The 25,466-nt window shown below is 44.2% G+C and overlaps 1 protein-coding gene across 7 annotated transcripts in view; it reads right to left on the bottom strand.

Moving 5' to 3' along the window:
* LOC144152366 (MFS-type transporter SLC18B1-like) overlaps window positions 1-25,466 on the bottom strand; it is a 136,687-nt gene that overhangs the window by 2,521 nt on the left and 108,700 nt on the right. For 4 of the 7 annotated variants that reach the window (XM_077683633.1, XM_077683635.1, XM_077683630.1 and 1 more), the window contains exons 3-14: window positions 24,506-24,523; window positions 18,529-18,624; window positions 17,252-17,325; window positions 14,247-14,394; window positions 13,180-13,248; window positions 12,566-12,665; window positions 11,485-11,648; window positions 7,100-7,198; window positions 6,427-6,515; window positions 4,049-4,144; window positions 3,274-3,351; window positions 2,034-2,127 (exon numbers count right to left, since the gene is read on the bottom strand). In XM_077683633.1, the coding sequence (XP_077539759.1) occupies window positions 2,034-2,127; window positions 3,274-3,351; window positions 4,049-4,144; window positions 6,427-6,515; window positions 7,100-7,198; window positions 11,485-11,648; window positions 12,566-12,665; window positions 13,180-13,248; window positions 14,247-14,394; window positions 17,252-17,325; window positions 18,529-18,624; window positions 24,506-24,523 (1,125 nt within the window). Of the gene's footprint in view, window positions 1-2,033; window positions 2,128-3,273; window positions 3,352-4,048; window positions 4,145-6,426; window positions 6,516-7,099; window positions 7,199-11,484; window positions 11,649-12,565; window positions 12,666-13,179; window positions 13,249-14,246; window positions 14,395-17,251; window positions 17,326-18,528; window positions 18,625-24,505; window positions 24,809-25,466 lie in introns of those variants that run through there. The other 3 variants (XM_077683632.1, XM_077683631.1, XR_013319152.1) reach the window with 3 other exon arrangements.

Raw genomic sequence — 25,466 nt, 5'->3', positions numbered from 1 at the left:
TATATGCGGATGAAAACTTTTTTTCTGATTTTGCTGTCCCCGAATTACACCTCGTATTATACGCGGGTCCGTATTATACGCGGGTTTTTACGGTAACCCCAAAGTTAATAGGCAAAGATGTGTAATTACCTCACAACAACAACCAACCGAATTAAAGAGCGAGTGCAGAGCATCCAAGACCCTGTTCGTTCGATACAGTGTAGCTGTGGAAAGTTGCGGGCAGCATGCTAGGATCGCCGAAAATGGGTGACTAAATTGATGTGCACCTCCAATAAACTACCATTTCGCACGCTAATAATATTCTATCTGTTTGCAATGAGACTCAAAAACATTTTACTTTAGGTCATTTTTCATTGATTGTAGCGCAGCGGTCAGCACCAGCAAACGAAACCGTCCAAATGCAACACAAAGAAATGCAGAGACTAAGAGAAGGCGCGTAGTGCCTGCGGCCTTAAGACTAAGCCAAAACTCACTTCCAAACCCTCCCTAGCATTGATGAAACGGAAACGATAAACGCCTTGATGAAAACGAAAATGCGATGTTTCAGCGAAGTTTTCGGGCGCTGGGCATCATGGCGGTCGTATCTTGCGGATCAATTAAAACGCTGCGGCACAGGACGGCACTGATAAGCACGTTCGGCCTAACAGGGGCAGTTTGGTGCAGGATGGCGCAGGTGAACAAGTTTGGCGCTCCATGCTGCAAATGGCACAGCTGTTTTACCCCTGCTCAATTCAAAATTTCCACCTCTGCCCGACACAGAGCGTCTATTATGTCTGACACATAATTGTTGGTGGTAAGAACACAACAGCACAGACCAGCTTTCGGGCCTTGACTAAATGTCATGAATGTTTGCCGCTCTATAACTGCAAAGCTTAAAGATAGTGGAAGGGGCAACAGTACCACTTTGGTTACTTAGGTGCAGTCAAAGTCAGGTAGCTGGCCTACGGAAATGACACTTAGATGAGTAGGTCTCATTCGGTGGGCTTTCCTAAGTGTGTTTGTAAAGCTGTAGCATGGGCTCTTTAATGGGAAAGAAAACAAGGGTACGTAACTCAGCTTCAAAAAAAATGTCTTACCACATGTATGATGCATGCCCGAGCCAGTAGAGTATATATGCCAATGAAGAAGACTTATGTTGTATTACCAAAATTTACTCTGGTGGAGTTCGTTTTCTCGATACCTATGTTTTTTATTTGCTAGTTCAGAACTGATAGACACACTGATGAATAGGTCATAGTTCTTCTGCAGGAGTTACATAACAAACGCTACACTTCTAATGTTTTCACTCAGCCTTTCTCGGTGATTAGTAACGGAACATGTGGCTGTGGTGGGAGAATCATCACTACCACCCCGATTGAGTCAGAACCACACCTTTCCCAATGGCCCCGTGGATGAAGTCAAATGACCACAATTTACGGCTATCACATACACAACCCAGAGAGCTAAAGGGATTAACTTAATGCCCTTATTTCAAGCGAGTGCTACTGCCAGCAATGACCAGGGTATTTTGATTCCCGAAAGTAGTTTATGAACAAGGCCTAGAGGAACGTAAGTGGTGCAAAAGCTTCATCAGCCAAAAAAACTTTTGTTGCGTCACCAAATTCATTAGTGCACTTCTGCGGAAGCCAGTGGAACAAGTGTCACAGTGCAAGATGAGTGGAAGCCCACTAATTCAATGTCATTGCGATGCGTGAAGTAACAGCGCAGCCATCGCTTTGTGCAGATAAATCCGAACTAAGGCTGAAAAGTGCTTGAGTAAATACCTAACATGCGGAAGCATTAACACTTAATTACTGCATTGTTTTTTTTTGGAAAAGCAAGCATTGCATGCGGGGTACGGGCACCGCCAAGAACACTAGAAATTGTAGTGATTGCAAAGCGTATTTTTCATGAAGCGATCCTGTCTTCATCCCTCGTTGTTCAAGAGGCATTTCTTGCTCAACTTGTAGACTGCGTCGCACTGGTACTACGATAATGATGACGCAAATTTGTTTGTAATGATTTTGCGTAAGTATCAAGCCTAATGCACTTACCCAAAAGGCTAAAATGGCAGCGAAAATCATTGTGGAACGCTGGAATCCGATCTTCTGGGTGATATATCCTGCTAGTGGAGAAGTTAGAACGGCCCTGAAATAGATGCAACAAAACCAAATCTTACAAAAAAAGAATGGTGGACAGCACTGTCGGCATAATAGCTCCACACTGCTGGGTAAGTAACAAAAGGAATTCGTGACATTCTTGTCACTTTCATGTCCTGAAGTGGTGGCTAATTGTGCTGTATGTCTGTGTGTGTGCGCGCACATGCCTGGATTTCTCATGTATATGTATGCACACCTCACCAATGGAGGCTTATGTGAGAATTTTGTCAGGGTTTAAGAACATCAGAGCTGCCCCGAATCCTCTAGAAGAAATGCACTGGCGCTTACCCCAAATTATTTTCAAGTGACCTCAAAATTGCCTTATTTCATGAGTCATGATAGGGTTGGTTGCCTTTTCATTAAACTGAAATATCCGCCCTTTCATACTTTTTCGGCTTTTCTTAAACTAGTGACAGTGTTCTGTGTGTACAAATGAATTGTTAAAGTAGGTGTCTCTCCCTCTCACCTTGCTTCAATTGTTGTGATAAAAAAACGTTGCAAAATATTGATTCAGTCTGCATTGTGGTGGTACTGCGCAAGGCAAAGAAACCAGTGCATAACTGTTTTCTAGTGGTAAAACCACGACTGGTTTCGTTGCCTAGCTATCTGAGGTAATGAGTTCACAATTTAGCACAAGCATGCGGAAAGTATCACTGGCAGTAAGGAGTAATTGCAGTTTGCATTCACCTTTGATATTTTTCTCTATATTTGTGTGCAAACCCACAAGATATGGAAAAATCAAAGCTAAAACAAAGGTGACAGCATGTGGTGTTTACATGAAGTGAACATTTTGTGCAGTCTGTGTAATTACAAATGTTTGTAAGGCATTGTGCCAGTACATTCATTGTGCATTTGCAGGTGGTAATATCTTATTGTTCACAAAAACATCTAAATCTCATCCTCGCTATTTTCACCATCACAACTAGCAGCGTGGACAGTTGCTTAATTTACAATTTAGGTTTTGCAGCATTTTCTGCTTTAAGAAAGAAATGCTAATCTAAAGGATGGTGTCAGCTCTGGATTATTATCAGCTCTGTAACATGCGTACGCACGAAGATAAACTTGCTTTTTACACTGCAAAGTTCATTTTACCTTTACGCTTGTAACTCAGTACAGAAGAATTTATGCCACTTACCCAAACACCATAAACTGGTAGGTGGCACTTGTGACAACGCCGTGTGTTTTCTCGTTGTCTGGATATCCGGCACTTTCCCTGAAAATAAAAAAACGAGCTCAATGGTCACGCTATGGTTTTATGCCAACACAATAACACAAAATTGTCTTAGAACATGAACGTTTCAACGTGCAGCCCTGTAATTGAGTGGAAGTATTTCGCCCCGTGTCGCCCCGAAATCGTCATCAAGCGTGTGATTGAGTGGCGAATGAGGGAGAACCAACGTAAGTAAAGCGGGGATGAAAGAGGACACGTGATTTCAGCACGTCCCGCACCTGCACAAGGAGGATTGTGGTGGTGTTGTAGCACTGCTCAGCGCTTTAGTGGCAAAAATTCATTACAAAATACTCAAAACAAGACTAGGTAATGAAGGTTACATCGTTAACCTTCTTATTGTTATACAAGTTTGAACTTCCGAAGTTTCGCACTTTTGCTGATGACAGAGATCGTGTGGCACGCCAGGGTGCCACCTACATCTTTATAGCAACGAATGTATATGGACTCCACAGTGAATAGAATAACAATTTTGCTTCAGTACTTTTCACTTAGCCGACAATTTTTTTACAAGAAAGCCCTGCACAGTTGCATTATGGCAAAAATCAAGTGGTGCCGGGACGTATTTAGTTAAAAATGTGGGGAACAGTACACGTACGTTTGAGACAACCTCTCGATAAGCACGGCAAAGTTATCAGGTTACATTCTTTGTTTATTTGCACGAGCTTAAGGGCTTACTTACACGGCATGCCTCACGGCGTGCATGTAGGGGCTAACGTATGTGGTTGACAAGCCAACACCCATTATCACCTGCGATGTGTACACCAAGAAAAGGTTCCTGAAAATATTCAAGCAGATTAAATTTAGGTCAAGAAATTATAGTCATGACATTACAAGTTATATTAATAAATGAAGCAACCATAACTTGTGTACTACGGTGTATTTGCATTACAATAAATAGCATTAGTAATGTAATGAATAGAGCAGTAAATAAATGAAAAAAGTGAACATATCCGAAAAGTAACACTGCTAGTTTTCAGAAAGCTAATCGAATGCACTATAGATATTTTATCACTGCGGTAATCAGTAATGACTCTAAATACATTTCAAAACACTTGTCCATCATAAGATTGCACGCTGCCGGAAAGGTGCAATAGCCTTCATCTAGATATCGGCATAATGACTACTCATTGTTATGTTATGCTGCATCTGGTTTACTGCAGAATGGCGGCAATTATATTTTGATCGGAGAAATAGCAAATGTAACCAAATCGGTTGTTCATAAATATCCAGCTAGATTCTACACTAGCATACTTTGTCCTAGCGCTCTTAGTCCAGGAGCCTTTCTTGCTTCACTGCAGCCTACTTCAGCACACAGACTTCCAAATTTTTACAGCACTACCGTACACTAACACGTTCCCATTTTAGATGTCACGACTAGAGATAGTGCTCTTCAAACCCGCTATGAACCATACTTGATTCGAACACCAGAAAAGAAGCGTTGACAGCACCAACAAAGAGAGAGGCTGTGTGATGCGCGCAGGGTACTGGATCCTGGTGACTGCTGCGCTGCTGAGTGAGGCAACGGGCCATAATACCAGGCCAACACATACCCGCATCCCCCCTTCCGCTGTGGTCTTTTGTTTGCAGTGGCACCACTTGTGATGGAGTGCTATGCTGCTGCGCTTGGCAGGACACATGATGAAACCTGTGCACGCTCAGGCATTTTGTAGACAACGCGGACCTTTTCCTCGTGTTGTATTTTATTTCTGAGGCACAAGTTGTGCAGCCACAAGGCATGTCAATCTCTGTGTGCCTTTTTTCGGAGGCCGCGGCTTTTCAGCTTAATGAGGGCTTCCACATTGAAGAGCGATTATTTCAAATGGCGATAACCGTCGAGACAAGAGGGTATTGCTGGCACGCTCTGCACGAGAGTGTGCCATGTGCTCATGCTGGCACTCATTTGCACGTCCGCTTGTTGGTGCGACCGCATCCTGGTGTACCGGCAATTCAAGCCAGGTGGCAGCTCACATTAAGGCCACTATTCCAACACAGTGACAGCTGTTGCCCTGCATCAAGTACAAGATGGTGGATTCTGTGCTCTGACCGCGACATCTCCGAATAGGAGGGGTGCTCTCGGAAGTGTGCCTGCACTGGGGTGCCGACTTAGTGTGCCCGTGTTCCATTGTGGCAGGGGCTTAAAACGATTCTCTGAAATATTCGCAGCGGTCACCACAGTCTCACAATTCACTACAGAATGCTCTATAAAAAAATCTCCAACCTGGACTATACAGTGTAAGGCCCATAACAAAACAGTGAAACAACACGCCACATCTAGCCAACGTATAAGTTACCAAAGGCAGTACTGGTTCAACAACAGACATTGTGCTGAAAATTCCACAGTGGGTTTCTGTGATTATGCACAATTTTCGTTGTACAAGGAGGTATTACTGGCATGCACAAGCCATCTTAAAGGAATTCCTGCTTCTATGGGCACTGGTGAGAGCTTGCTGGCATGCCAGCGATTCAAGCACGAAGTCACATTACCAGTGCCGCCTGACAATGTGAACGCATGCCACCAATGAAAGCAAGATTGCTTTCATTGAAAGTAATTTTCAAACCAATGAGAGTAGTTTGCACTTTTTGGGTGTAATAAACGGTTAGCCAAGGGTTCAAGTCGAGATTATGGTGTCTGTATTCCTTAAGGGGTGTGATACGAAAGCTCTTCTCTGTTACTTGGATATGGAGCCCCCAAGAAAGAGGTATCACAAACCACAGGTGTTGCTCAGGCATATAAACCTCAAAGGTAGAATTTGACGCTTGTTTGAGGAAGTTAAACCTTGAGGGAAGGCAAATAAATAAACGTCCCCAGCCAAATACTTATGCAAATAAACATGCACATAATAGCACACATCCACTCAGTTTATCCGTATCCTACGTTGAGGGGCAGAATCCGCCGTCTTCAAGAGAAGCAATCCAACGTTATTTCACTACAGTATTTAACTCATCTCTCACACCACATCAGCAGGAGCGATATTACGCCTCTCTCTTGATTATTTTTTAAGTCGCTACGAAGCAATGGCATCACCTTTGAAATGATGCAATGAGAATCTTTCTTACGGTTCAATTGGTATGAATGGTAAGGGACCAACAATGCAGTACGAGACCGTGGACACGAACAATGAGAAGAAGTTCATGAATGGTTCCATCTGTAATAATTTAGAAATAGGACAGAAAAGGCAGAGTGCTGCTGTGGCTCAAAACTGGGAAAGGTAAAAACAAGCACAGGCAAGTATACGACCTTCGGCACATTGTCATTTTTTGCGTAAAATTGACAGAAACCGAATGCCACCCTGAGTTTCCCTTCAAGCTACACCATTGTCGTAAATCACGAAGCAGCAAGGCTGTTCTGGCTGAGTATGGGCGCCAAGTTTGAACATTAACAGAGACTGCAAAATACTTCATAAAAAACGACGCTGTTCCGGGTGAACCAAAAAATGGCCAATTTTTAAATTTAAAAAGTCGCTATTTTTTTGTTACCAACGTACACACTCAAACTCAGGACCAAAAACCCCTTATAAATCACTCGTCCTCACACTTCACATACTCTTACTAAATTATGCTCACCTGTACTCACTTAACTTGTACTAAGGAGTGCTAATTAAATGTTAAGTGTTCTAATATTAACGGAGATTTCTTAGACTAATTAAATATTTTTGTAAGAAGCATATACATCAGTATTAGAGCCCTAATTGGGTACACCTGCTGGTGCACCAAAATATCATGTTCTCACCTTGAACTTTGCAAAGATTCCCGCCAGGAGTGCACCCATTGAGTATCCAACAAACTGTACAGTGAACACAGTTCCTACTTCCGTACTTGACATTTTAAACTGAAAAAAAAAACATGAAGTCTGTTAAGGACTCGATCGAGTGATTGATGTGGTTACAGTGATGCCACAAACAGTTATTTTCAACTTTTTAATGCTTGTAGTGCCACTCTCACTACTAAGAAGCAATGCTTCCCCTTGCAATGAAACTGCTCCCAACTTTTCCTGCTTAAAATAGCCCAGCAGTGTTAATAAGCCCTCATGTGTGCCTTCCCGTAAGAAATCCATTTATGTGGGGGTTACCAACTAGTTTGAGTTTGAGTTGGCAACAAATGACCTTTCATTCCCCTCATACAAGCTGATGTTGGTTATGACACTCTGGCTCGCTATAAGAGGAGGTTTCCTTGCAGTAAGACTGCTGTAAGCATGCTTAACCTTGTCGAAGAAAAATATCCTGGAGAGGTTAACTTAAGGAAGCCCAGCGTGCCAAACGAACAAAATATGGCCCCTACAGAAATACAGAGATATAAATGAGGGTGCGGATATTAACTTTTCTAGACACGGATACTTTCTCTCCGTTCCATATGCATGATGTTTCAATTTATGGCCTCGATTTTATAATCAACACCTTCACCGCACAGTCTAGGTGCAGTACAAGATAACAAATTCAAGGCTCACTTGCTTCAGGGATGTAGTGCAAGATAACATGACATCCTCCACTAAAAAACGCGACAAACAAAAAGCGCCTGCGCTCTAATTCGGCAGAAGATCCCAGGGCCATTTTTTCACTTGCTTTTCAGACCATCTTTTATTGTAGCTATTTGCTGGGGGCCTTTCTCTGTGACTTTTGTCCAGGGCCAGGTTTTTTCTGACATTTTTTTTGTGAATTGCACTTAGTCATGAGGCTATAACTGTCTAGACAAGCAAAAAAAATTGGAACTCGTTCGACTGAGGTAAATGGGAGTGGCAGCACTCCAGCAGAGGCAGCACAATTTGTTGTTCTTAGTCATCCGTTTTAGTGCAAAAGCACAAGTATTAGCCTACGTCGGCCAACTTTGCAGTTGTAGGAAAGTGTTCACTTGATGAGGACTCAGTATGTTTCCGAGCTCGCTTGCGCAAACGTTGATTCGCAGTAGGGAAAGGGGCCAAAAATGGCCGCAATGATGAAAGGTTAGGCTTAACGTCACCCTTCGCGGTATGACGCTGTTAAACTGTACCCTCACCTTGATGAGCATGAAATGGACTGGCATGTCTTAAGGCTGAACTTGAATGCTACCTAACGTTAGGCCTAAACATAGGAAATTGGCCCTGATGTCACACCTTCAGGTCTAACATCCTGAGCCAGCACTCACTGAAAAAAACGCTCACTGTACAGGTCATACTTCAAGCTACGGGTACCAGTCGATAATACCACAGCTCACAGCAAAACATGCTTATGCTCTAGCAGTCCCGTGCTTGCCAAACCGTCTGCTGTTATTGTGCAAAAATTATACATGCATGGCGCTGCACATGCCGTAATAGCACAATGGAGAACCTTTTATAAATGCGGGTGTTCGTTACTGCAGTGCACGTTGCTACACATGCTTCTGGGACATGCACCACGCAACCAATGAACCAATCAGCAAATTACACTGCAAGCACTGGGAGTGTTGACTACAAACGATCTGTGTCTGTGTTCTGTCTGAATTTTGTATGCATAATCTGAAGCCTAGCAAAAGACATTTTCTTTGCTGCATAATTAGTTCGTTAGCCACCACTTCAGGGTCAACATATGCAAGTATGTAGCAATCCAACTAGTATATAGGGTGTTCCACCTATCATGCACCAAGATTTTAAAAAAAGAGCAATGGCGTTACTCGAACAAACCTTAGCGCATATTGTTTCCAGTACAGTTGAGTAGCGGTCGGTAATTTTTTCGTAATTGAGATTTAATTAATCATAATTAATAATCATTCAAGTGCCAACGAGACACTTTGTAGGTACTCACGATAGGAATCTAACTGCGGTATTTTCAGCGACGAACTTATTGTGTACTCATTTATTCTGAGTGGTAAATAAACCCCGCAAAAAATGAAATATACGATGTGGCTGCGTTCCCGCTCACCTCATAAACCAGCGCCTTCAAATAAGCTGATTGAAAGAAATTGCTCTGCCCCTAATACGTCCGAAAAGACAGCGCATCACCTTGATCACAGTAGGCATGAGGGCAGCATTAGCAACTTTCGCGGGGCGCGTGTGGGAGATAAGGCACAAACTCGGTTGCAATTTCTTCTTTCTTTCTTTTTTTTTGTCTCATTCTGGCTAACTCAGACGCAGCCTGTTTTGAGAGCATTGCTTTGCGATACTTGCGGGCGCGCGAAACGTTGTATTTTTTTATATTTCGCGGAGTTTCTTTATCAGCCAGAATAAATGAGTACGCAGTTACTTCGTCGCTGGGAATACCGCAGTTAGATTTCTCTCATGGGTACCTACGAGTGTCTCATTGCCACTTTAAAGATTAGGAAAGTACTTCTTGAGTCAGATAGTTAATTACAATTGATTAAGCCTCATTAAAGAAAAAACTCCGCCACCTCCCCGAAGGGGATCGTGCGGAAATGCGAATGCATTGGGTGCACCGATGAGTGCGCTGTGCCAAGCAGTCACGGAGAGAGGTGCGCGCTCCACTGCATTAAAATATATTTTTCCGAGCGCAGCGAGCGGAGAGAGGGTACGCGGAGAGGAGAGAGAGACCCGCGCAACACGCCCGCCCCGCGCGCTAGCTCTCTCCGCCGAGCTCCGCGATGCGAGCGCCCTCACACGCCGAGCGCGCTCCTTCTCTCCCCTTGCCCTCCGCTACTCCCGCGCGAGCTACCACCTGCTCCGGTTGCTATGCGCGCCACAGCTGTTGCTAGGCGCACGCCAGCCAACGCACGACAACCCCCGACTAAGAAATGCATCCGCATTTAAGCGCGCGAGCTCTCTCCGCCGAGCTCCGCGATGCGAGCGCCCTCACAAGCCCGAGCGCGCTCCTCCTCTCCACTCACTCTGCGCTACTCCGCCCGAGCTCCGCGATGCGAGCGCCCTCACAAGCCGAGCGCGCTCCTCCTCTCCCCTTGCCCTCCGCTACTCCCGCCAGAGCTACCACCTGCTCCGGTTGCTAGGCGCGCCACGCGCCACAGCTGTTGCTAGGCGCACGCCGGCCAACGCACGACAACCCCCGACTAAGAAATGCATTCGCATTTAAAAAACTTACATCATCTTCCCCCGAGGGGAACCATGGGGTAGATGCGACGCAGCGGGGGTTGCCGTTGCGTTTCCGTTATGTTAGCGATGGCAGCGTGTGGATTGCTGTTGTTGTGATCCTATTTGCGCACCATGTTCACCCCCGATGCGTCGCATTTACCCGATGGTTCCCCTCGCGGGAAGATGGTGTAAATTTTTAACCGAGCGCAAGCTGCGCGCTGACCACACTGAAGCACATATGGCGCTGCGGTGAGAGCGGCGGAGCGCGCAGCTGCCGCGGCGAAGATAATGGGGGAGAGATGCGGACTACGCCGCGACAACGACGCGGGACAAGGCGAGTTAAAGCGATGCGTTGCATCAAAAATTACGGGCCGCTCCACTGTGCTGGAGAAACATTATGCGCTAGGTTTCGTTGGAGTAATCCCATTGTCCTTTTTTTTTTAAATCTTGGTGCATTATAGCTGGGACAACCTGTATATACTCACCTCCTCTTCATACTGTTATATGCACACCCTGTGTAGGCACCATGCTGTTCCTTGGAACTTACAGAACACAGTGCGCCCAGCATGTTCACTGCTACAGCTGCTTTAGGTTGCTCCAAAGTGGTTTCATGGAGTGCCGAGTAGTGGGGTAGCGGCGAGCAAGACGACACCCTTAAAGTTCGCCTGTCTTCAGCACTCCACAGCCATCCTGGGCATTCATATAGAGATGCTTTTCTTGCTCGTGCGGCATTCTTTCACTCAGTGATTGTGATTAAGAGGTGTCCCGCTCCTACAGAATGCATTGCCTAGGAAATGGTCTTTTTTCGTCGAGCGGCATCCTTTGGCTCTAAGGCACTCATTGGCGGGCTTCTCACATTCCAGACACAATTTTACGACGTGGGGCACCCAGCGCTCTCAGGCTAAAACATTCAGTAGCTGAGAAAAAATAGGCGTTCAGTCAGAGGGTAATTATTTCATGTCACAGCCATCTTCCCACGATCAGTAACATTTAAATTTTATTTTCCTTGCAACTAATACACCAAAGAAACGAATTTAAATATTCCAATTCAGCATTACTGTAGAGTTATTGTCTTCTAGACAGAGCTGTCATGCATCCCACAAAATCACGTTGACTGATTTCCTTACCCGGCGCAAGAAGGGCTCCAAAGTTGGCTCATTGAAACTTGTCATGGCCCAGCTCAGCATGACGGTGACGAGATCTATTACAAATATGGGATCAAAGAGAAGGTGCGAGTACTTCTTTTCTTCGCTGTGTAGCACAGGCAGCGGGCTTTGGCTTGATGTGCTTTCTGTGGAGAAATAAAAAACAACCTTGAGCACGTCCACAAACAGTAGCCATAAATTTATGCTGCTTGAAAGTACAACGGGTTCTTGTTAATTCAACCTAGACTGGATACTAAGTAGTGGCATCCAGCACAAAAATTAATTACATGAAGTGAGAATACATAGCGGTAAGCCATGGAGACATCTACTTTAAAAAATTAACAGGCTCTCCTAAAACACTTTTGCCTTTTTTTGCATCTAACATGCCTTCAGAAACTAGTCCAGAAATACATCACGTCCGTAGATTACGTGGTCACCAAATACCCGGCAGTGAAACATAGAGTAATGGGTTGAAACAGTTTCTTCCACTTTTTGGTGTTCGTCAATGCCTGAGCATTGGTTCCGTTCTTGTGTGACAATCCCACGAGCAATATCAGCTCTATTGACCAGTCTCGAGCGTTGATATCTTCATCCTTTACAATGGTGTGGCAATAGGAAAAACCTGTCCCGGCACCTCCAAGTATACTGCCAGCCCTGCTGCGTCTACTTGTTCAACCACATGTGAACAGTACTCCCCATGCACCGAAGCATGAAACTGTGTAACGTTATACCTAACATCAGGCCAGCCACCTCAGAAAATATTGGGAGTAAGAAAACCGGAAGGTATGAGCTACACATTGCAGCCCAAGGAAGGTTTAGAAGACATATAAATATATATATATATAAACTTATATTTACACCAATGACGAGCGTGCCGCCGTGGTGGTTCAGAGGGACGCCATGACCGCTTGTGCTCGGGAACTATTTTGATCCTAGGGATTGCAAATGCTGGGCAGCGCCAATTTTGTTAAATCGGCCGGCTCGCAAATCAAACGGTCCCTCGACTCATTTCTGAACACCAACTGCGGCGATCGCTTACTGTGTGAAGAAAAGGATTACGTACGTGCACGTGGAGGTCTTCCAGGATTAATGAAAGCCATGCTGGGCAACGACAGGATGAGCAATCCGCCGATGACGAAGAAAGGAAGGGGAAAGGCCCAAAGCTGCAACAAATAGTTACCACTTGTTCGCTTCAACAAGTATGAAGAATTATCTGGTTCTAAGATGAATGCACATTAGTGCACCAACTCTACAACACTCATATCTCCGGTGCGAGCTCTTGAAGATAGGGTTTTTTATATTTTCTGGGAAGCGCTGTTAGGGATGAATAGGTGGTTGGTTGTTTGTTTTGGACTGAGTGTGAGCTGAAGCGATCTGACAAAACATTCTCTTAGCAGCTGAATGTGCAGAATGGTGAAACATATAGCAGCGACAGCAAGACCATGGCCCTGTAGATTAAAAGTGTTCTAAAGCATCGGCACATTAAACCTCGCAATCACTAAATTAAAATTGCTTTAAAGATACTATCAAAGGTTAAAAGTTACACCCTTAAATGCCAAGCGAAAATGCACGCATTTCCGGAAGTCCAAATGCTTCACTGGGTAACTTTTGCTGCTCCTGAGGCTGGAACCCCTCTGCCCCTTTCCGGAGTAGCTTCAGAAAAAATTTTTTCCTTACGTCAATAAGAGCTCCACCAATGGATGATCCGATTAGAGTGCCTGCACCCCAGAGGCATTCCATGAGTCCCTTAAAAGGAAAGAATATGCTATAGTTAGTAAACGTTATTTCTAGCTATATAGGAAGAAACTGAGAACATATACAAAAACGTTTGTGGTTCTAAACTAGACGACCTGAAAAGCTTTGTGCACCATGGCTGAAATAGATTACTAGAGTCTGAAAAGGCATTTGTCATCGAAAATAAAGACTGCACACCAATTATTGTTTTTGTGGATGACGGTTGTATCACATTTATGAGGTATGACTTCCTGTTAAATGGCCCTAACAACTTCGATGGCTCAAAATCGCACTGCTCAGCTAATTTACCCACCTTCGTTAACTTGCTACGGGTTATTTTATAACCAGGTGAGCATCTTTATGGGTTGCAGATAGTTGCTCAAGATTTCGCATTTATGAGCTATTTCAAGTTCACGACATCTGTGCAACGTGCTTGCACTTTTACTCGAGATTTTCATTGCTATTTTCACAACTTCATATCTAAGCAATATTTCCAAATAGCAGGCTTCGATATAAGGAAATGTGTGCTAGCAATGCTGGGTAAGAGAGCGCTCCTCAAAGTACTAACTTGGTAGGTGAGGGTTGAGCAGTAACTAAATATGAAGTGGAAAAGGCACTAAGGCCGATGAGACGAAAATCAGCATGAGACAAAGGAACACATTCTTTCATCTCCTGCTGGTTTGGTTTGTGATGGTGAGATGCGAATGGAAATGTTGCGAAATTATGCGAAGAGTTGCACAGAACCCAAAACACACTACCACCTCGGAAAAAGAACATAGCGCTAATTCACAAAGCAAAATAAGGTCCGGATCACCTAGCCACCTCCCACGAAGGATAGGGGCACGCCATGACGCTCCCTAAGGCATGAGAGGGTGAAAAGAGGTGCACGAAGATGACCACATGACCACAGATGTTCCTAGAGACACAGACACACATAACAACTTCTTTTTACAAGTGCCTCCGAAGATGGCAACTTTCAAACTCGAGAGAACCACCCGAAGGGGACTTACTATAAGCATTCCACCGTTGTCTCCAAATCTGGAAGTGAGAAGCGTGTAGAGGCAGACACTGTACACTGTGTTAGCGCAGCCGCCAACTGCCGCCAAAACCAGCGAAAAGGCCATCAGGTGACCGGCTCCCTTCACCCAGTACAAAAACCTGCATAGAGAAATACAAAGACATACAAAAATGATGGTGTTGCTATTCAGACCAAACTGGCAAGACGCAAGGGGATGACAGGTGCATTTGTAGACAATCAAAAGCTCACTCTTGCACCGCCTTCCCTTTGGGCACCTATATCTGTTCATGACGCTAGTGAGTCACACAGCACAATTTCCCTAAAGGTGAGGGGACGTTTCTCCATTCGCCAGGAAGAACGATAATGTGTCCTACTTATCTGTCACTGCCTTGGAAGAAGATGCAAACTGCACATGCACCCATTATACCATTTTCACGTAAGCATGAGAATTACTTGTCACTGCCTTTGGTGAGCGGTATCTTGTTTCAGCTGTCATTACAAGTTGTCACGTTACTGAACAGTGAGTCATCTCTTAATTAGTGATGATCATCATGGCTATGCGTAGTGAAGTAGACGTCCATTTATATATATATATATATATATATATATATATATATATATATATATATATATATATATATATATATATATATATATATATATATATATATATATATATATATATATAAAAGAAGGTCCCTTTCACACCGAGTACCTTCACACAACCCACGACCTCCAGAATACCGGTCTGGTGCGATAACCACTACGCTACCGGCGGGGCTGTTTCCCCACCACTTTCTCGGGTATTTATGTTCAGGTATTTTTTTGTTGCCTGCACTTGTGGGTGGTAGCCAGCGCCACTCGGACTACTCTGGGTGAAGAGGACCTTCTTTTTAACCCCCGGGCAGTGACTCGAATGAATGTCTACGACATGTAGAGAGTGGTCGACCAGCGTTAAACCCTCTTAAAAGCTAGATTTGGCACCAAGACTTCCAAAACAGAGGCCCTCGCTAAGCATGTAGCGAATCAGAAAATGGGAAGTGAAGGGCTTGGTGAAATAAGACAGAAAATAAGGGTTGGCAGTGAAGGAAACCGCGGAAAGCAAAGGGGAGGTTGTTGTGGGTCATAGAAACAGATGAAGAATTTTTTGAGTCAAAGAAAGTGGTGAAAAAATTCACGCCGGGTGGGATCCGAACCCACGACCTAAAGAATACCGGTCTGGTGCGATAACCACTACGCTACCGGCGGGGCTGTTTCCCCACCACTTTCTCGGGTATTTATGTAAAGGTTTTTTTTTTGTTTCCTGCACTTGGGGGTGGTAGCCAGCGCCACTCGGACTACTCGGGGTGAAGGGGGCCTTCTTTTTAACCCTCTGGCCGTGACCCGAGTGGCTACGACATGTCGAGAGTGGTCGACCAACGTTGAACCCTCTTAAGCTACCTCGCTAAGCATGCAGCGAATCAGAAAATGGGAAATGAGGGGCTCGGTGAAATAAGACAGAAAATAAAGGTTGGTAGTCAAGAAAGCCTCGGAAAGAATAGAAACAGATGATTTTTTTAGACAGAAAGAAAGTGGTGAAAAAATGCCCGCCCAGAGGGATCCGAACCCCACGAACAAATATACACGAACAAATTTTTTCCTCGGAGCCAGACATATGTTCTATTCTAGGATGAAACCCTCCTCGAGAACATGCAAACTAGTCACGTAAGAAACTCATCAGATAACACGCAGCCTGGTGAGATTGAATCAGGTGGAACCAATATTGGTGGAAGCTGCCAGCTCCTGTGCGCGAGCATAACACCTCACCAGCCTTCAATGCTTTCTAGACTCAGCCGCCACAGGGAAAATACGAGACTGGGTGAAAATCTATGGGCATGTCTACAGACAGATCTTTCGTTACAGCCAGTCAAACATCAATGCCTGTAATTCAAATAGTTACCTAGGCTGTAGGCACCCTGCTGTGTTCTTGTCACAGACAAAAGAAAAAAGCATTTTCCGGTAGCTATGCAAAACAGTATATCAAACCTTTTAACTGACGCCTCACCAATTAATGGCTAGTGCAAGAAGAGAGGCATCTGTATAAAGGAGCGACGCCGACTTCCAAAAGGTTGAGTGTAAAGCTTGGTCTTCGTAAAGTCAGCTTTCCTATATTTTAATGGGTGTTAGACAAAATGCGAACTTTGTCGCGTTTTCTCGCAGCACTCTGTAAAACAAGAGAATTCAAGGAGAATTATTTCGGTATAGAAAAATTTAAAACACCCATATATTGTCACAATACCCTGTATGTTCAGTGAGGCTAAAAGACAAATCGAGTTCTGCACTTCGAGACACCACGTACTCACAACTATAAACTCGGCAATATAAGTCAAGGGGAAGGCATGCTCACACATTCTTACATCACAAAATCACAATTGCTGAAGTGCTTCCGTAGTTTTTTCTTTTTAATAAGGTTCTTTTTCTTTTTGATAAGGTTTAATAAGCACGTACCCACTGGCCACCAAAGGGCCAGAGGGTACGTGCTTATTAAACTTCATTACTTATCCCTTATAAACGTGTTCTCTGCATATCGTCATCGTGGTTGTGCCTTTTATCTCTCAGTGTTTCTGTCTCTACTATATTAAGAATTCTGTATACTAAATGTGTATTTATTGACAAAATATGAGACCCCGTACTCTCCGTAAGTAACGCACCGTCCCCTTGAGTGTTGGCACTGCCTCTTTTCTAACAATCTTTCTTTACTATTAGCTTCTGTTTCTAAGTTTTAAGTTTTCTATCATGATCATTGTTATGTGGGGCGGCAGCCAGGATATGGCCTCGCTGTAAAGAGTACTATGAATTGGCTAAACCTCCGAGTGAAAACGCAAAACAGGTTCCTGGTTGCTATCCACTAAAATTGTGTCTAATGCCAAAAATCGCACATTATCAACAGTTATCGTTACCGAAGTTATTGATGCAACCGCAATGCGCAAGTCGCACAGAGCACGGATAAAGTCTTACCCGAACAAAACACAAAACAACACTGTAGCTAGTTGCCCGCCCAGGTATCCCGCCTTTAGAGATACGCCGGAAATCTGTAACGCAGAAAAATAAAACAATAGAGAGGACGATTGATTATCAGCGCTTCATACGCAAGTGCTTATCATACAATGGTACGAGGAGGTACATGGTGCAAGGTAGAACTGGGACAATAGAGAGCCAACAGATACGAAGGCGTAAAGATGTTTTGCTTAAGTCAAGGCTGTTGTCAAGGCTATTATCGATGTTCCAATACCTCACATGACTGCTTCCTCAAAGCATTAATTTTTTTTCTTAAAGCTGTGCCCCAAGAATTCCATGACTAGTTTTCCTGCGAGGCTCCCGAAAAACCTGCCTTTATGTGCCAGACTGAAGAATAAACACCTTCATCTTAAAGGCGTACTGAAATTTTTGTGTTACGGTTTTTTTTCGCTGCTATGGGTGCCTATTAGCCCACTAATCATAGAATGGCACATTAGACGGTTGATCGCAGCGTAAACAATCATTTACAGTGTCGTTTATTTGTGTCAGTTTCAGTTTCGACAAAACGAACGCCGAGAGGTCGCCATGACAACAGGTAGCACCTGACGTTACCATTCTTGTGGCATCGCTTCCGATCTGGACGCGAGCAGGCAGCATCACGTCAGTCTCAAAACCATGCCGTGATACGCACGGCGTAGCAGCACGCGCCAACCACAGCCAGCGCGTCGGCTACGTCACGGGAGCCACGACGTCGGTAATTCGGGGCAAGTAGCAGATGATGTCATGCTGACCCCATCTGGGCTTTCTCGTGCGCGCAGGGATTAAAATGGGTTTAAAATATGTTTTACAGAACGGTTACTGTTTAAACTTGCTGGGAGATATCTCCTGATAAAAAGGAAGCATTTCACATAGCTATCTCAGCTTCCAAATTTCGTGCCACTACTCGTTTATATCATACACATATAACCTTGATTTCTACGGACGTCACACCTTTTCTTCCTCTGCCCTCTGGTGCATTAAGTATTTGCTGATGGTTGCTGAATCTGTAGGCAATACTTACGAAATAATTATAAAAACACGCAATAGTCGAACAATTCTCGCTCCCTTGTCGATGCATGGATAAAGTCACACCAATATCATCCATGCAGAAATTACGTCAAAATAAACACTACGACCACACGTTCAGCACAGATACTTCGCAATCTGAGCATGCACTGATTTTTCACCACGTGCAATATCAATGACAACAGACCCAAGTGCCTCCTTTCCGCACTCACCAGTTTCTCGGCTATCACAGCTCCCGGTAGCATCATGAGTTTCATCATGGAGAAGAAAAAGCCGTACTTCCACGCTGGTATGCCCCGGGAAGCAGCCTGCATGGCAAGACACCGGTAATACTTTTAATCTGTAACTTGTGCTTGTATAAATGCGATTATCCTCAATGAGCAACAGGGCAAAAGAATTCACAGAAGGCGTCCCAACGGATGCGAAGCGTATGTCTGATCAAGTGCACAAACGTGACTCGCATTGTGTGGTCTATTTGTCTAGTTTCTCGTCAAACGAGTTCATATGGTGCTTCTACCACAGCTTCTAGAGCTTCCCCAGCCACAGTGCTTTCAGTGAAAATTCACGGTCAGAGAAAATGTGTGTTTCTTGCAAAAGAGAACACATATTTCACACTGTGTATAAAGGCACTGTACCCTGTAAGCGCAATTAAATTTGCAGTGACTATGTAATATTCCTGGCGGCAAGCAGCGATGCAATTTATTTTCAACTAGTCTCATTAAAATGTAACAACTGTCAAGTTACTTTATGACAATTACTGCTGTCTAGCTGATTCGTTACCACGCCTATTCAAATCGATTACCGGTGATCGATGCTTTATATTGCCAATTTCGACATGTAGTTGTTTCTCGTACACCTAATGCGCCCCTGTGGTTATAGACCAGGCAAACTTTTAGAATCAGTTTAAATTTTCCCTCTCCGGCGACATAGAGATTTTCGAAGTCGTTTTTTTTTTTACAGCTGGGGTGGCTTACATGCGTGTGTTTTTTGTGAAAGGGGGCATAGCTGCGGCACTTGACGAAACAACATGTCACTCGTGATTATGCTGCATTACCATCAACTTTTCTTTATCAAAAGGCTCCTAGCAAGCAAAATACCAAATTATGATGTCAGATTTGTAATACTACAGCGTTGAGAGGTGATAATAACCTGAAAATGACACCAGCTCTCCACTATCGTTGGTTCGGAGAAAAGATAGCTTTATTCTGCCAAAACTTATTGCTAGAGGTACCCTGCATGTCTAACAAGTGAATCTGGCAATTTCAGATAGTTTCCAGCAGTTTAGGTTTCGTTCTTGCGTTCCTAAATTCATATTTGGCGCTACTACGCAGTTATCCAACTTCAAGCCGATTTGCTACTGCGCCTATGTCGCCCGCAAATGTTCCTGGAAAAAAGCACACCTCTCGTGATTCCACTTCACCCACGCCTTACTCCTGCGATAACAGCTTCGACTGAAAGTCGAAAGATAACGCCAAGTCGTCGTATATCAACTCAGACAAGCAGAGCGCTTCCAGTCGGCCTTGAACACCGCCAGTTTTTCACCGGCCAGTTTCGTTTCCGTACGAGGGTATTTCCGGAGGTCCAGTGTCGCTTCTTAGTAGAACCAGAACTCTCTATTCTGACGGTCTCCAAAAGGCTTGATATTGTTTCTTTTAGAAAATTTTAGGTGGCGCTGCAATATAGGAGGCTCGTGGTCGGGGAGGAGGTGGCTGGAATGGTGGTGGAGGAAAAATAGGGAAGAGATGGGTACGTAGGGGGAGTAATCAAAAGGATGAGAATTTAGAACAGTGCGGGGAGGAAAAAAGGGGGGAGGGAGGGAACGATGAGAGTTTAAAACAGGTGTGAAAGGGAGACGGCGGGAAGCAAATCTATTAGGTTAGCTACGAGCAGGGCAAGCAAGTGGAATAAAACAACGAAGTCGGTCGCTGACAACCCACGTACCGATTTTAAGGTATAGCCACTAATCATTATCATCATCATCATCTCACAGTGCTGCAACAGCTGCTTGGTGAAAGCTTGTTGGGCATAATTATAGCGCATCGCACCTTATTCCTGCAAGAAGGGCTACCGTAGTGAGCTAGAAGATGATAATGTACTGCAAACGGAAGTTCTGACAGATAAGTCACGATCAGAATGTCAACAAGCATTAACCCCCGAGTTTAGTTTTCAAATGTAAAGGGATTTCTCCGCATCACTTGTTTGCCTTGAATCTTGTGGGGGCTGTAATCATTGACAAGGTGTTTTTACATCACCTGGGGACTAATTGGAGTCTTTAATAATGTCAAGCCACCTGATTTCTTCCAGAGAACCATCCGAAACTGCGAAATTTGATACAGAGGTTGGGCTTCACCACAAGGCGCGGGCACCACGCGTGCTAGCATCTTTTTTTTTTTTTTATCTGACAATCAATTTTTTTCTAGGATGGAATTTTGAAATGTCTACCTACAAAATGTATATCCTAGATTTTTCTACTACCGCTGGTTTGTGATAAATAACTTTCGTTTTTATTATTTGCTTTGACGCCTGGACAAAACATTTTTAATTTGATAATTTTTTTCGCAATTTCTGAAAACATTATTAAAACTGGGTTCGTCAGAAAGGGCGTTGAATCATGTGCATTTTATGTCAAGGCAATATGCGCCTATAACAAATATGTTTAGCACAGAAAAAATGTTTTCTAGACCCTTAAAAATCGGTCACTCTCCTGCGGTAACGCAAGAGCTAGTACCCTGCCATATTTTTTTACCAATTATTGATACCATATTTTGTTCCCATTTTACTACCAAATTTTACCGCCTTAGTTTTAGCTATAAAGCCACGGACTCCAGCGGCGCCATATTTGAGTAGGCTGCTGCTAAAAACTGCACTACTATCGGCTCACACATCAACGTAGCCAACCTTGTGCACATTACTTTGTGTGCATCAATTTTAGAAAGTTTCTCAGCCAAAATAGGAAGATTTTTGCCTTGAAATTGGCGTCAACAGGATATCCGCTGCATCAGGTGAAGAGCACATGATGACACCTATCTTCAACAACTGCGGAGCAGCAAGTGCGAGGCAAATTTCGAGATGCTTGTAACCAGCCGGATTTCTTAGCAGTAGTAGCTATAAAATCTGTAGCAATTTGATGCTGTGCGCCTTTAATGTACAGCCGCCCTGCATGCCTTTTTGGATATAATAACGGACACTGGATTACAATGAGAGACATTTTGCTCCTGGCCCTCCAGTTTTTGAAGGACATAAGTCTATGTGATTCATGCTGACTTTCCGCGCCTAATGTTAAAAAGGTGCTGATCGGGTAGAGCGACTGCGGGAGCACCATGCAAGGCTTGCTGAGCCCGTAAACTAACAGCAACAACAACGATCAACATCACGAGCTCGCACCGCTCAACGAGGTGACTATATGCAAGTGCACGGAGCACGAGCGCATAAGAGACGACGTCAGCACGGAGTTTACTTCTCAATGTATCTAAACCCCCGTGCAATTCTTTGCGAGTGAATGTCGCAAATTAACGGCTGCTCGTCTTGCACGCCAAAACAAAACTAAAGCATCTCCACTAGCAGATTTGTCCAGTTCTGTTGTTTCGTCTGTGTGGTTCACCCGTGTTTGGTTTGGTTGAACAGCGAACTTAGGCCCTAAGGAAAGCACACGAGTAACATCGGGCGGTAAGTTCGCTGTTCAACCAAAGCGCTCACCACCTGAGCTTCGCACGTTTGTGCGCGATATTTCACGGAATGCTCCAATCACTGAGCAAGAACGTTGTATTTCTGAAGGTGTCGACGTCCTGTCCCGATCAAGTCTACCGATCAAGCGTGTCCGGACCTCCCTTGAAGAGCGTGACCTCATCGTACTTCCTGAGGATAAAGAAGGTGGTTTTGCTATTTTATCATCCAAGCTCTATAAATGTAAATCTGATCATGCGGTGTCTTCCGTGTTTGCATGCCATGATGATGTAAACATAGCAAAAGTTAAGAGGCATGCGATGAAGTTATGTAAACAGAGTAATCTCAGCAATCTTTCGAAGGACATTTCTGATGCTAAAAAAGACTTTCTTCTTGTTTTTTCCAGTGTGAAAACACAAAAACCGGATAAACCTTTTAGACCTATTGTGTCTGAACGTGGCACCTGGCAACGACAGCTTTCTCAGTTTTTTGCAGAGTAACCTTACTCTTCCAAAATTTGAGGACCCATACTTAGTTAGAAACTCTAACGAGATGCTCGAGTTTGTACAATCTGGCACCAGTGATAACCTTCTGGCTTTCTCAGTAGATATAAAAGACCTTTATTATTCTTTGCCGCATGCCATTTTACTAAAATCTTTAGAAGATTGCATTGACATGTTTGGTTGCGTGGCCTTTCAAAATTCTGTGGGTATGGCTGCAAATAGTTTTCTAGAACATTTATCCTTTTATCTGAGGTCTACTTTTGTCTTGTGGAACGATAAACCCCATCTTCAAAAAGAGGGCATTTGTATCGGTTCGCGCATTGCGTCAATCCTAAGTGACATTTTTTTAGCCAAACTGGACACGTCCGTTAAGGATACCCTAAATAAAATGGGGGTTGTGAGAGCGTTTAGATACGTGGATGACTTTTTGTTTTTATTGATTGCGACCAGGCTTACTTTGAATTCCAGACTTCTAGCATACTCAGTGTGCTCAGACAACGGTTCAACCCGCTCGTTCTAACGCATGAAATGCCTACTAACAATAAGCTTAGATTTCTGGATATCTGCCTCATCTTTCACCCAATGCATACTTGTTGGGTGTATGAACCACGCAGTAATAAACCGCTTCTTCCCTTCAGTTCCGCCCGCTCTAAATTCTTCAAAAGACTTATTGCCAACCTATCCTTTCTTAATGCCCTTCGTAAATCTTGTCCGCACTTGATGTCTGATTGTCTTCTACAACAGTGCAACAGGCTTTCGCTCGCAGGATATCCCTCAAGTCTCTGTTGCGGAAGCCTTCTTAAGGAACCTAAAATCTGTAGACCATCCCTGTGTGACTGATCCTGGTCAAAATAGGAAAAAAATGGTAGTGATGCCGTACCTACACACTGTGCCCCAGAATTTGAAACGTATTGCGAAAAGAATAGAAGTGCCAGTTGTATTTTCTGCCACTGAGAAGTTGGATAGGCTTTGTAAGATAAATAAGGGTGATCGGCATATATCTAATAATCGTAAAAAGAAACACCAAACTTCGTTCGTTGAATGTATGATAGTGTTGTCTACCAGATTCCCCTCTTTTGCGGTAATGTTGGTCAAACTGGTCGTTGTCTAAATGATCGCTTTCGTGAGCACAATCGCAATGTAAACAACAAAAATGAACAAGATGGACTACTAGTTATGCACTGTAACGGATGTACAGATAAATGATTTATTATTGGTAAGAGTAAGTACAAGTGTACACGTGAAATCATTGAGGCGGAAAAGATAACCAGGTTAGGAAGCTCCTGTGTAAGTTCGACTTCTCTAAAATTATCAGAGAAACAGATTGCCTACTTGCGTTCGCGCTGAGGTACGCATGTGTGTGGCGTCACGGTATTCTTGTTTGAAATTTATGTACCAACAAGCCCAAATTTCTACGTTACACTACAATCATGCGCATGTTTTCCACGTATAGTCGAAGAACTAAATCTGCGATTGGGTTGACCGGTGGAGAGAACTGCCGGGAATGAAAAAGGGGCCAGTAAGAGATTTGCTGAATATTGAGTCGGGATTTGCTGAATATTACGTCAAGTGGCCCAAATCCGTTGTGCTTTTTCTCTTCCACTTTTTAGGGTCAGGAAAAAACAGAGAGAACTGTCTGTACTGTAGGTATTTGTCTTGTTTTGTTGCTTTTGCATTTTCAGAATTGGCGCCGTTACCGCATGATTGTAAAGACGGTCAGTATTTCGTGCAGTACCATCCTGGCAGACGCACGGCCACACCGCAAGTTCCAGGACATAGTAACGACAGTCACCATTACTTGGTACGACGACGCAATGCAAACACAAACTAATGAGAACACCAAAAGCGACTAGTCAGCACTGTGAGCTGTCTTCCTTTCGCTTACTCTTCGCTTGAGCTGAAGTAAGCTGCGGCAGCGCACTGCCAAGCTCAGATTGACCCATAGTGAGAAGTTATTTTAGGCGCCTTGTAGTGAGAGGGACAGTTGCGCCCTCTGGAAGCCGCCAGAGTCGACAGAACTCACCAGGGGTGGGAAGAAGGGCGCCGCCAGCGAAATCACCCCCGCCGCCCATAGGTTCGTGTAGATGACTGGCGCGATCCAGGCCCACTTTTTGAAGAAGGCCGAGCGCGACCTCGGGGCCGGCTCGCCAGGGTTTCCGGGCGTCAGATGGGGCTCCTTCATGTCGTCCGATTGAGAGCCGCTCTCGTAGTCGAATCTGGTCTCACTGTTGGTCGACCTGTAGCCGGAGACCGCGGGCAACCGGTCCATTCTCGCACGCGGGCCTCGACCGGGCGACGCCTTTCTTGTACACGAAGCACGGTTTCGCTGCAAGAAGCAGTGTTCCTTTTGTGATCACCCCCCTCTACTGATCACCTGTGGCAAGCTTACGCCTGCAGCTTAGAAACTTGCAACTGCTCTGGGCTAGAGGGAGGGGAAAGTAATTCAGGAAGGACAGTGCAAATGCCCTACACATAGTTGCAGATGTCGGGCCCAACCAAGCGAGAAGCTCGCTAATACCCCGAGGTATAAAAAAAAAGCACAGCTGGAGTTCTCTGAACCAGAGAGAAAAACTATACACTCTGAAGGACAATGTAAACACATAAACCCAAGTATCAACTACTTGACAAGTATACACGCCTATATGAAGTAGCAGCGCGTCAATAGTATGTATTCACATACTAATGAGCCCTGTGTAAAGTACGCTATCTGTAAAGAGAAGTTCCCGACCGACCTGTGCAATCATTCACTGACAAGATAAATAAGTACATAAACAAATACAGTATGGAACAATCAAATTTTTATCGATTGGGCGAGACTTGCCGAAATTTTTTAATTGCAAGATTTAGAGAGCACAAAAACAAATGAACCGTAAACTGTAGCGGAAATTATTTCAGAGAAAATTATCTATGGCACTCCACAGTAAATTCCGAAAATGATCGGAGTAAAGTGAAATCGGGGACCCCGGCGCGCGCAGACACAATTT

The sequence above is a fragment of the Haemaphysalis longicornis genome, unplaced genomic scaffold (genome assembly GCF_048455015.1).
Source record: "Haemaphysalis longicornis isolate Haplotype H1 unplaced genomic scaffold, Haemaphysalis longicornis Haplotype H1 scaffold_9, whole genome shotgun sequence".
Lineage (NCBI taxonomy): Eukaryota > Metazoa > Arthropoda > Arachnida > Ixodida > Ixodidae > Haemaphysalis > Haemaphysalis longicornis.
The sequence above is the reverse complement of the archived record's forward strand: the minus strand, read 5'-3'. Positions and strand labels throughout refer to the sequence as shown.